The following is a 12,862-nucleotide window of genomic DNA, read 5'->3' on the forward strand; positions in this document are numbered from 1 at the left end:
AAAAGAAAGGAAAGTTAATAATATGTATTTTCTTTTTTCGTTTGTAGGGTGAGCGTGGACCAACGGTAAGAAGACGGCTTGATAAAATGTTTATGTTTGGTTTCTTGTTTTTAAACGTAACTTTAGGAAGTAAATTTTTCTAAAGGTCCTTTGGATTCAACACAAATACACTACTTACATTTTTGTGTAGTCAGCAGAAGAACTAAATCGTTTGTTAAGCCCGTATACGAACCATTGACAAAATAGGTCTTTTGTAAAAAAATTTCTTTCTTGACTTTAGTTATTCAGGTTATTGCTTTTCTGATCCGTGAAATTTTGTTGTATTTAGAACTAACTAATCAAAAAAGCAAAGTAAGATAAAGGACTAGTTACCTCGTTTCTTACCACAGCAATGAATATATCAAATTACTTTGAAAAACAAAAAATTCCAGTCTTATCTCCCCAAATTGACTCTCAGATATACGTGTATAAGGTTTAAAAATTGGAAATAATTATGATAACGCACCGACATCACAAACTAAAGAAGGGAAATTTTAAACTAACTACCGTCTTCTTGTTTTCATTTTCAGGGTGGCGAAGGAATGGCGGTAAGTTTTGTTGCTGGGATTCTTTGCAATGGCGCGCCGCGGGAAACCTTTGCTTGTCAATAAACTTTTTGATTTTTGTTGTGAGCTTTGTGTTGGTTTCCTTTCTTGACCAATCAAAGAACAGGTTAGTATGGATAGCAGAAAAGTGACCACGTGCTGGCAAATTGCGCTTGTACTAGTTGCAGGCTTTTTGATTGGCTGGAAAGCTTGGAAACCAACAGAAAGATGGCAAAAAATTGCGAAATTCCGAAAAAAAAAAAAAAAATTCAACAAGTGACAAATTTTAGAATAATTGGCTCTCACCGCTATCATTCAAACCCGTTTCACTGGGGGTGGGAGCAATTGCAAAACTTGCTGCTGTAGTGAGTGTGTTCATTGATTTTGACGCGAGCTTTAACAAACCATACTTAAGCTTCTAATCATTTTGTTTATTATTATTTTTTAGGGAGACCCAGGACCTCCCGGCCCACCAGGACCGCAGGTACGAGCAGCTTCTTACGTAATAGAGGATTTTAGAACTGGGACGTAACCTACAACGAAAGCCGCGGTGTCTTGATGAAAAGTATCTTGGACTTATGAGTCAGAGCTCGAAACTCAAGTCTAGCGTTGATTCATTATAAACAGAAGGCTATTTTGTAATTGTGCAACAACTTAAGTAGTTAAAATTCAGGCTTCAATGGAAGTAGAAAGCCAGACTGGTGCAAAAGCCTGGTTTTCACTAGCGACCCAACCACAAGCGCAAGCACAGACGCAAGCATAACAGCTCTTATTTCACCGTGAGAACAGCCTTGACGCAAGCCTAAGCACAAGCGTAAGTGCAACCACAAGGATCAAAATGTCTCCTTTTCTTGTGCTTGCGTTCGTGTTATGAAGTGTGAAAGAGAAACACCGTGACCGTGTCTGCCCAATTAAAGCATTCATTCCAGATATCCCCGCCTGAGCATTTGAGTTTTGTTACTAGTAAACATCGAGTTCCTATGCTTGCGTTTATGCTTATGTCTTTCTGTGCAGGGGAGGGGGGGGGGGGGTACCATTATCGGTAGTAGATGTAAGGTTATACTCTTCTTGTTTAATTAACACTTCTGATTTTCTTTTTTATTTAGGGTCCTCCTGGCAACTACCTTGTTAGTTCACTTGTAAGTGTCCTAGTTACTTCATCTTATACAGTCTGTACAATCGTTGTCCATTTTAACTAACCGTTGCACTTTACTCTTGTTCTATAGATCACAGGAACAGGTGATAAAGGACCTCCGCCTAACTATCGACTGTACTCCAGCACAAAGGTAAGAAAGTATTAAATATAGACCACTGTTGAGTTGTTCTTTGCGAAATTTTGATCAGGGGTGCACCACTAAGAAATGGCGTAACTGTCTTTTTGTGAAGAATGCCAGTGGTATTAGAGAGCTGCAGTTCATCTCGGGGGTGGGGGGGGATGCGCACCCCCTACACCCTCCCCCAAGATCCACCCCTAACCCTCGCCTGAGATAGACACTTTAAAAGTTGCCATTTTCTATTTTATAAGTGACTTCCTGTAGCTAAAGCAGCTGTACCATGTCTCTTCTTCTTTGTGTGGTTGAGAAGATGATGATTGTATGGCGAGCCATTTTGTGACAGTTTCAAATGAGAGTACATACATTATAGCATCTACTATAAATTGATGTTTTTTTTTGCAGAGGACTTCCTCTAAGAGCAATGAAGAATCTCCTGTTTTAGAGGTAACTCACTGATGAAATCTAAATTTCTCTTTATAGTAATTATACATTGTCAAACAGACAAGTGATAAGAATTAAGAGAAGCGTTGTTGTATTCATGTACTACCAATCTTTTAGGACTAACCTTAAAAGAGGTGTACTTCAATCAGAAAAGAGAATTAAAATTATAACTCGGATAACAGCCCCCAACCTCGTAATCAGGATCTCTCTTCCCGCCTCCCACTTCTTTCGCTCTGGGTGACGGAGAGAGAGAGACACTGGGAACGAGGTTGAACAGCCCCATTTCCCCTAGGAAATAACCACCCTACCTCAATCTTAGACGCAAACATCCCTACCACAATAACCCTCATCCCCGCCCCTTAACACAAGGCTTATAGTTATATTTAGCTCGTAAAAAGAATTTTGATTTCTTTCGATTATAAGCATCATGTTGTATAGGTTGTGTTGGTTTTTATGTCGTTACAGTGTGCTTAGAGGTTAGTAATGCTCGTGTAACTTAGAACTGTACAAGTTCGTGCGCGTTACATCGTTATGTTTTTTGAGCATATAAACACCTAAAACTGCTCGTACGACACATCCCCTGCAAATATAAACCTAAAGAAATTTAAACTTCATTCGACATTATTAGACATTATCAAGTTTTGATGTTAATGAATTGTATTCAGTTTTCGATGCGCCTGTCCTTTGTCATCAAGTTAAGATTCTTTCTAAATCTGCTTTCAGAGTCCCGTAGTGAAAAAGATCTTGGACGGTTATACAAATCAGAGAGACAACTACAAACGGCAGAAAGGCAGTAAATATCACCCCGCCCGCTCATGCAGAGATCTGCAGCTAGACAGTACCGGCACTGTGGAAAGCGGTGAGTCAGTTAATGATTCCCGACACTTCGTTGAACTTGGTAACAGTTCGTGCGATTTGCGGTGCCTTGCAACAAAGAAACAAATTACATGAAAAACGGCTTAATAACACATACCACAGAATGAACTTGTATGCAACTTTTTTTGCTACCGAAACGGCCCCGAGAAGTGGAGCTTTCTTCTGCGTTTCTCAACGCTTGTGGCGACGATTCAACAATTTTTAGAGCGTTTTTCCAGTGTAATAACACCCCTCGTGGAGCGCTGGCTTCTCCATTTTGCAACGCTTTGCAACAAATTTTAGAGCGTTTCCAGTGTACACCCCTCGCAATATTCCATGTAACTTGTTTCGCAACGGCGATACGAAATTGTGAGGCAAATTTCACAAAACGTTGCCTAGTTTGTTACCTCCCAAGTTGCACAAAAAACGCCTTGTTTAACTTTATCTGCAAACAACAAATCATGTAATTTCTGGTGTAATTTTCTTTATAAAAGAGACCATGTGTTTTTTGTGTTTGGCACATTCAGGTTATTACTGGATCGACCCCAATGAAGGTTGCATCAATGATGCTGAGTACATTTTCTGTGACTTTGAGAATAAAAGGGCTTGCGTTGATCCAAAGAAAGAAAATGTAAGTTTGCCTAATGCTGATCATATTTGCGCACTTGTATTTCACATGAGGGAGGCGCGCCTAATGGTTACAATACTTTATTTTAATATTTTATTACAATACAATAGAGCGGTTTTCACTTGAGTGTCGAAAGTTAATTGCGTTTGCTTTGGTTTTGCATTGCTACGCTTAGTGATTGGCTTAAAACTCTCGCGCCACTTTCTCAGCCAATCAGAAGTAAAACCAAAACCAATCGTGACTCGCGCGCGCACGATTTCCCGCGCTTCGTGCCGGCTACATGTATTTGCTTTGAGTTTTGATTGGTTCACTGAATTGTCTGTGTTTTTTGTGATTGGCTAGAGTAATTACTTTGGTTTTGGTTTTGGTTTTGGTTTTACGACACTCAATTGAAAACTGCTCTACTTTATTTAAAGTGGGAAACATGCTTAGCTTAGAATAGCTAGTTTACAGATGTTCCACTAAAATAACAGATTAAAGAAAACTAAAATAGAATCTATAAGAATGTAAAAATATATAATCTAATATCTAAAATGTTTAAATGCACTACCTAAAAATATTATTAGTGGTTAGTGTGCTGGACTCCGGATCGAGCGGTCAGGATTCGAGCCCTGGCCGGGGTCACTGTGTTGTGTTCTTGGGCAAGAAACTTTACACTCATATTGCCTCTCTTCACCCAGGTGTATAAATGTGTACCAGCGAATTTAATGCTGGGGGGAACCCGGCGATGCACTGGCATCCCATCCTGGGGGAGTAGAAATACTCCTAGTCGCTTGATTCTTCGGAAACCAGGATAAGCTCCGGCCTGATGGGCCACTAGGCTCGTATGCAGACTTTTCTTTTTTTACCTTCACATCAACTCGAAAATAAGCACTTTTAGAGCGAGCTCAACTTCTTATTTCATCACAGATCACCATCGATGACCCACAATCTCAACAATGGATCAGTGAAGTTCACCCAGATGTACAGCTAGTGAGTAACATAATTTTTGTATTAAAATTGCGAAATCAAAACTGCTTAATACAATTACAGTCGATTTTTCCCTAAACGGATACCCCTGGGGCCTGAGAAAGTGTCCGCTAAGGAGAGGTGGTTCTTAGTCGTCTCCTATATTTTACCGTTAGAAATGAGCATGCCATTCCAATTTTTGTCAAATTAACGATTCTACCGGTAACTATGATTTATTTTTAAACCATCGCAACCCTTATGCACGACATATCTCATGGATCTGCACCACTACCAATGCAAGCACTATTTTAAGTCTTTAGCTTAATTTAGTCACTATTATTTTTCTTATTACCATTTTGAAAATTATTTAATTAATAAATATATATTAATTATTTATTCTTCTTCATTTTCTTCTTCACCTCCCGCCTCGTATAGCTACGCTAATTGCGGGAGGTGAAAGACATTGTATATGATATGATTGCGTCAGAATTGCGTGAAATAAAGCTTTGTTGTTGTTGTTGTTGTTGTCACAATGCAGTGAAAGGGAAGACCAGTCTCCTTTTATATCGGAACGTCTTGTTTGAGGTGTATGTGACATGTCATGTGAAAGTAATATTTTGCGCTCTCTTACACAGTCCACGAGTTTTCTCACTGAGTCTCTTTGTTTTCATTGTAGATTGAATACAAAATGGATCCCATTCAGATGAAGTTCTTGAGGCTACTGAGCATGCGTATCACCCAGACTATAACTTATCACTGCTACAACTCACGCGCATGGGAAGAAGAAGGAGACCGCACTATTAAACTTCAAGGAGAAAATGAAATGGAACTAACATCGTCAGAGAAGACAAAACCTAAAGTCCTTACCAACAATTGTGATGTGAGTAGTTGGTGCCTTGTTTGAAATACCAATTGATTACACTGTTTCCGTGAAGTCGTAGAGATTAAAATCGTTGAGTTTTACGGGCCGCCATCTTGGTTCCTCCCTGCCCACGGGCTTTTTGCACTCTCCCCAGTTTTCGCTCGCGTTTAGGAACGCAACGATCGATCTCTACGACTTCACGGAAAAATAGGGGACTGTGAACAGTCTATCAATTGAAAGTCCCTTTCCAAAACCTTGTCACGTGACTTTTTGAATCATATTGGAACGTTTTGGCACAAATAGGATGCTAGATATAAAAAGAGTATGACCATTTCTGTCTAAATGTTAGTTTTTTGGTGTTTAAAAAATATCTTGATTATCAATAAAAGGAACATTTTTTAAGCTTTTCAAGGTTCAAGGCCGTCTACCCAGAATACCAATGGGTCATATCGTTCATGGTTTATGCTTTTTACAGGGTCAACGTTTATTCAATTAGGTATAGACTCGCTCTGAGTTAAAGAAACTTATATCTGTTAAACGTTTATCCTTGATTTAACTTATGTTGTTTCTTGTAGAGCAAAGATGACTCATGGCATCAGACGGTTCTCGAGATCGACACTAAACAAAAGAACGCCTTACCCGTGATGGACGTGGCAGCTTATGATGTGGGAGACAAGCTTCTTAAACAGAAATTTACCATCCAATTAGGACCTGTGTGCTTTGTGTACTAGCCAAGAGAAAAGTCAAGCAAAATTAGGAAGTCATTGTAAATTTCACGTGTTAGAACATTTCTCAAGAATGTACTTAGTATTTAGTTGAAAATATACGACCCCAAGGTGTTACTGTATTTTTACTGCACGAGTTTGGCGTACGCGATGTCTCGCATAATTAAAGCTGGTTGCTCTATAAGGCAAACTCCCTCAATGTTTGTAACGACCACGGCAAGTAGCATTTCAAGATTCTTTTTAACAGAAGGGAAGAAATGGTAATTGACTTTGTTGCCCTGTGTTATTCTAACTGTGCAAGTGCCGTGGTTTAAACGTAAGGGAGCTCTTTGTTACTAGGTGCTATAGCTACTGTTGCCGTGGAAACAAAGTAAGAGTAACCAATTAAGACTCTTAGCCGTTTGGAGTAAATAAAGTTGTTATTTCAGAATAAGCTTTAAATATTGTGAAATTGGCGTTTTAAGCCAAGTTAGTTTTTAAAGATAATTTTTGAGATAAATTATTTTGGTAACACGATAAATATCTGATAATATTTTTCTATTTCTAGTCTATAAATATTGTATCACAGTATTCTAAATTCATAAATATACCTTGTGGCTGTTTGTTAATAGGCCATGTTTTCCAATAACAAAACACTCTATTCCATTACAAAACAAGAATAGGAATCGGGCCTTCTTTTTCAACAATAAGGATTTACTGGAGGGTGTTCAATGGTTGGGTAGCCTGTGTGACAGGTGTAGAAAGGTGAGAACCAGAGGGGAGGGGGAGGGGAAGGGGGAAAAAGCGCAATCAGGGCTTGGCCTACATCTTAGGGTCTTATTCTTCTCAGCGTGTTTCCTCAACCCAAGTTTAGAAAAAGAACTCAGTATCGAAAGTGTTTTCTTTTCGCAGTTTCGAAATTGTTCTTCTCAGTTCTAGTCCCACTGTGTGCATCAAATCCATTTTTCCATACCCTAGGTACCATTTCGGCTTTGGCGCACGCGAGAAAAATACTACCGCAAGCCGCGCATGAAAAGCCTCTGGCGCCCAGGGTAATTTTCCAGTGCAAAAAGTCAAATCAGTTCCAATTTACTTCCTGAGGACCCTGTCACAGATCACAGGCACTTCAGGGATCTAGTAGTCCCTCCATTTTTTACTTAAGGTTAGGTTACTTACTTAGGCTCAACAGAGCGCGCGGCGAGCACACATGCCGGTTACTTCCCACGAGGTAAACTACGAGCAGACGTCCATCCTTTTTCGTTGTTCGTCGAGCATGAAGCGAAACAAAGCGCTTGTGGATAAAACGGCAAGCGAAATCTGGGCGATAGACACGCGAAAACAGATCCCCCCAGATTCACTTCGATGAACAGAGAGCGACTGCTAGCCGGCTACCTCGTGCGAAGTGATTCTCTTGTTTTCTGATACGCTCGCGTGCTCACCGCTCTACGGGCCTGAAAAAGTTAGGGACGGATGTGACATGTTATCAAACAGGGGGCCACAAAAGGTGTAAAAGTATGATAACCGTTCGCAAATAACATTTAATCCCACTCCGTTGTTCGTTGAAACAAAAGGGTACTAGAGCAAGGCATGATGTCCAGAGCACATTGCGCGGAAATAAAGGATTCTTTATGTTTTATCAGTTGTGTATAAACACCCTTCTAAAACAGACACCTGGTGAAAGCTGAACGCTCGCCAGATAACAGCAGGGTGTTTCGATTTTCCAATCCAGAATAACGGAATGCCAACCCTGGGTTTCGAGCAGTCGGTCTTTTGTTAGACTTTCTCAGTCAAAGTCAGTGACTTCTTGGTGTAGATCAGGATCAGCAGTAGACTTAATAAACAAACTTTAAATGCAGGGCTGATCAAACAGCTAAGGACTGATGCTATAAATTTATTTTGGCCCAATATTTCGGTTGAACAAAACCAACCTTCATCAGGGGCAAACAATGCTCAGTGCTAAGACTTAGCATTGTATGCCCCTGATGAAGGTTGGTTTTGTTCAACCGAAATATTGGGCCAAAATAAATTTATGACATCAGTCCCTAGCTGTTTGATCAGCCCTGCATTTAAAGTTTGTTTCTCAAAGTCAGTCGACTAAATCTAGGGGAGGGGCCCGGATGCCCGGGCCGCCACCTTATTTTTGGCCAAATAGAGGCTCGAAGGGCCGAGAAAAATTATTTGCGAGAGCGGGCCCCTCCTTATTCCAGGTACTGGAAGATCGGGCCCCTTAGTTAGCTGAGGGTCTGGATCAACTACTGGACTTGTAGGCAAGTCAAGTATTTTGTGCTCCGGGTCGATGGCGCGAGCGATTGTGTTATCATTTTTCGGGCATTTTTGACGTGGTTTCTAGTTTCAGTTATTATCGAAGAGCTTACTTGATCATTGACGGCTTCAAATATGGTTATTTGCTATTTCTACTTCTCTATAATAACATGTGCAAAAGCAGCCTGGCTAGGATCTTCGTTACTGGGATCTTCGCCGTTGTTTGACTTGTTTCATAATTTCTAATACGTTCCCTTGTATACTTCCCTCTTCCCCTCCGCAGGTTATTTTCGCCCCCATCCCCCCTCACCCTAAAACTCTTTGCACTCGCAAGTTCAATTCCACAACATGGCAGAGTGCCCGAGAAGGGGTTATATTATTTCTACTAGAATGAAGATGAAAAAAGCATTCATATCTGTATTCCATGCCTTAAAGAATAAAACCAAAGCCGTTGCATTCTGCGGGTCTGCGGTATACGGGACTTATGTTGAATTCAACATAAGCCAGGTAACAGCTTTCACGACTCTTGAAATCATGATTTACGAATTCATAGACAAATTATCACTGGATTCTCGTTTTACGCGGGATAATTATATTGGCGTTAGGTTAGCTGGGCAGCAGCGCGGAGAACGGCGTGGAGGGGTGTGGCTGGCTTTTGGTTTAGTTTTGCAATGTACTCCTTTACACCCGTCCTCTTTTTTCGACTTTTTTGCTTGTTTACAAGCAAAAGGAAGGAGAATAGCGGTTAAGTGGGGTAATCTGGAACCGGAAGGAACCACATTCTTGTTAACTCTCAAGGGACTGTTTTAATTTCTCAAGGGAATACTTTCCGCTGTGGGTGATCAAAGCGCGTGACTTGTAAAGTGTCACTCTATAGTTGCGCTTCAGCACTTCCGTTCTTGTAGAAAAAACGTGACTTGTCAAATTTACAAACGTTATATAACAATTAAAAACGTGAGTAGCCCAAATCTTACGTGACATAACCAATTAAGAATGTGATGGGGGTTAAGCGATCGAAGGCAACGAAGTTTAAAACGATTAAGAACGCAATTTGTACTGGTACAAGTCTTTAGGCGCTAATATTAATTTAACCTAAAACGATTAACAAAGCAAATTCGTACTGGTACAAGTCTTTCACACACTAAAACGTTGCTAATAGTTAACCAAAGGGAACTCATTTCGTGACAATTGATTTATTCTGCTGAGTTGCACAATTTAGAATTGCAACATCATTAAATGCAGGTGTGAAGTGATATTTACAAGTGTTTTTCTAGCCTGTTGTAAAATTACTTCCGGTGGAAGCAGTAAACACTCAACGTTTTTGCTTCTGTTCAGAAGTTAATGCATCGCCATTAGAAAAAAAAACAGCAACTGTTTTACTGGAAATGTAGTCGTTAGAAATGGCATGTGTAGCCGTAAAGTAAAGAATAACGCGAGGAGAAGCGGCTTTTGGTAATATCCAAACGAAAATTTACTTCTCAATGTGGGGTTAAGATTGCGTGACGAGACAAAAGGTAACTCTGTCGTGCGTAACCTTTATCGGGCACCCTGCGTTAAGCCGAGTAGAAATCTTTCTAACTCGAAAGGAAACAACTATTTCGATTAAAGGCAAACGTCAAAGTTTTCAATTTTTAACCAAGCCAAAGTATATGAGTCGCAAAGCACCCGGCCGTCGCGACTGAAAAATACAGCATTTCCTTCGCGAAAATAATAAAAAATGCTTGAACTGAAAGACGTTTGAATTCTTCCATGATATGTTCGAACAACAATGCCCAGGATAAACCTTCTACTCATACTAACTTCATGCAAAAAAGTCGATATCTCGAAGAGATCTTTGATTTTGTTTTGTTTGTTTTCATTTGCGCGGAGAGCCGGCTTACGGATCTTTTCCTGAATAAGGAAATACTGTACATGTAGGTCATTTCACGTTTCATGCCAAACTGCGGTATGTCTAATCACGCCGGCAGTACTTCGCATGCCGCTAGCCATGGCCAGAAAATATTCTTTACCACCCTCCCAGCATTATTTCAAAAGTGGAACCAGATGGTTTTGCAGTTAATTATCTGTATTTGTTAAGTATATTAGAGAAAAGAAGTGTAGGCCGTTAAGTGGAAGGAAAACGGCCGTGTTTCGCTAACTATCTTATTATAGGTAATTAACGCTTGTGTTAATTAAGGTATTTGAAATTAACGCGACTTAAATTAACGCGAATTGAAGGAAAAATTACTTCCCAATAAAGGAAATTAACGCGAAAGAGGGGGTAAAATTTCAAAATGAAGGAAATTAGCGCGACGTACACAACAGGAACAAGTTTATTTCAACACTTGTAGGCGTATAATCCTAAACGAAAACAATCTCCCTGGTACTTTTCCCACTTTGAGCGTTCTTCGAAGTATCAGTGATAGTGGCAGATTTGCACCCTGATAAAATAATGCTTTTTTCCTTGGAGTCAACAACGTCTAGACTGTGACGAGAAATTGGGGCCAAAATAATGGAAATTAAGGTCATGAAAATTAACGCTCCACTTAATTAACGGTGCGGAAATTAACGTTAACAAAAATTAACGCGACTTAAATTAACGCGAATGTTTGAAATTCGCGTTAATTTCATGACGCGTTAATTTCCTATAATAAGGTATATTAGAGAAAAGAAGAGTAGGCCGTTAAGCGATAGGAAAACGGCCGCGTTTCGCTAAGAATATTAGAGAAAAGAAGAGTAGGCCGTTAAGTGGAAGGAAAACGGCCGTGTTTCTCTAAGTATATTAGAGAAAAGAAGAGTAGGCCGTTAGGTGGTAGGAAAACGGCCGTGTTTCGCTAGGTATAATACATTACAAAAAATATTATATTTATACCGACAAAGAAAACGGCCTCAAAACAGTTGGTATATATCTATACCAAAAAAACGGCTTTTTTCGTTAATATAATAATTTCCATCATCTTGATTTGGAAAAATCTAATTTACATTTACTTTCTACACACTAATTTACATATGCGATTTTTAAAACCGGTTTCGTCTACGACCTCGTCAGTTGTTCGCCATACAAAATTTGAATATAAACATACGTCATGTAATAACACGCGAAAAGTAACTACTCGACACCAGGTCCTTAACATTTGTTATAAAGACTCGGAAACAAGTGTCGAGTAGTTAATTTCCGCGTGTTATTACATGACGTATGTTTATATTCAAATTTTGTATGGCGAACAACTGACGAGGTCGTAGACGAAACCGGTTTTAGAAATCGCATATGTAAATTAGTGTGTAGAAAGTAAATGTAAATTAGATTTTTCCAAATCAAGATGATGTTTAGTAATACTTTCTTGGCTTCGACAAGCAAAATCGCTCATAATAATTTCCATTATAGATCAATTATCTCCTTCAATCATTTACATTTTTTAATCCGGCTCTTTACTTGTACTTACTTCTAAAAATAACTGGCACGCGATGCATGCAGAAGCGATGGCGTTTCACGAGGGGTCTTACATAATTTTGAGGAAAACTTAAAGTAAATAATAGTAGCTGACACCTTGTGTGTCGAAATGACTGTTATCCAACTGCATCTTACATTTTTTTAACATAAGAAGCAATGTTAGTGATTGTATAAATAGTATAGTCCGAGGATCTGATGGAATTTAAATAAATGAAGTTGTTTAATATGAATTCACAGACCAAGGATGCAAATAATACATTTTCTTCGTAGATTTGCTCAATTGAACAACAGTAATACTTTATTTTATATTTTTATTATTTATTTAGATTTCCCTATGTTGTCTCAACAAAGATTGCGTTATACTGCAGTGTGATATCACGGATAAACGACATACGATACGCGCGAGCAAGCTTTTAAGGTCAAACGGTCTCTTGCTCACAGCGGCCCTTTGTATTTTAAGAATTAGAAATTTCTGCCAACTCAATCTAATAGATTCCATCATATATAATAAGTCTCTTTCGTTCATACATTGTAGTTTTCCATTCTAACTGCACAGAAGTATTTTGCTTTTGTGTTTTACGCGGCGATTTCTTGTTAAGTTAAACTTGATTTCTGTTCGATCGGGCCAAACAGACAAACGAACCGATCGTGGGATGGCATAAAAGCGATGTCACGCCATCGCTTAAAAACTGAAACTCGACGCCAATGTCGGACCAATGAATAGGAATCAAGAATGAAGAAGGAAAAAAAATTCGTCGTTAGTGTAAACTGTAGGTCTTTCATTCAAAGTCGATCAGCTCAGTGAAAGCGTTACCTTATGACGATCTTGGTGTCTAGACATTTCTAAAACCGCATCCGTAAGAAAAGCTTTATT

The 12,862-nt window shown here is 39.3% G+C and overlaps 1 protein-coding gene across 2 annotated transcripts in view; it reads left to right on the plus strand.

Annotated features, from left to right (window-relative positions):
• Positions 1-12,862, plus strand: part of LOC144661313 (uncharacterized) — a 104,769-nt gene that overhangs the window by 55,267 nt on the left and 36,640 nt on the right. The window contains exons 61-71 of one of the 2 annotated variants that reach the window (XM_078522032.1): positions 48-65; positions 570-587; positions 1,033-1,068; positions 1,691-1,723; positions 1,811-1,870; positions 2,261-2,302; positions 3,023-3,158; positions 3,682-3,785; positions 4,692-4,754; positions 5,407-5,610; positions 6,168-6,750. In XM_078522032.1, coding sequence (XP_078378158.1) covers positions 48-65; positions 570-587; positions 1,033-1,068; positions 1,691-1,723; positions 1,811-1,870; positions 2,261-2,302; positions 3,023-3,158; positions 3,682-3,785; positions 4,692-4,754; positions 5,407-5,610; positions 6,168-6,323 — 870 coding nt within the window. In that variant the 3' untranslated portion in view covers positions 6,324-6,750. Of the gene's footprint in view, positions 1-47; positions 66-569; positions 588-1,032; positions 1,069-1,690; positions 1,724-1,810; positions 1,871-2,260; positions 2,303-3,022; positions 3,159-3,681; positions 3,786-4,691; positions 4,755-5,406; positions 5,611-6,167; positions 6,751-12,862 lie in introns of those variants that run through there. The other variant, XM_078522033.1, reaches the window with a different exon arrangement.

The sequence above is a fragment of the Oculina patagonica genome, chromosome 7, assembly GCF_052425735.1.
Source record: "Oculina patagonica isolate OP01 chromosome 7, crgOcupat, whole genome shotgun sequence".
Lineage (NCBI taxonomy): Eukaryota > Metazoa > Cnidaria > Anthozoa > Scleractinia > Oculinidae > Oculina > Oculina patagonica.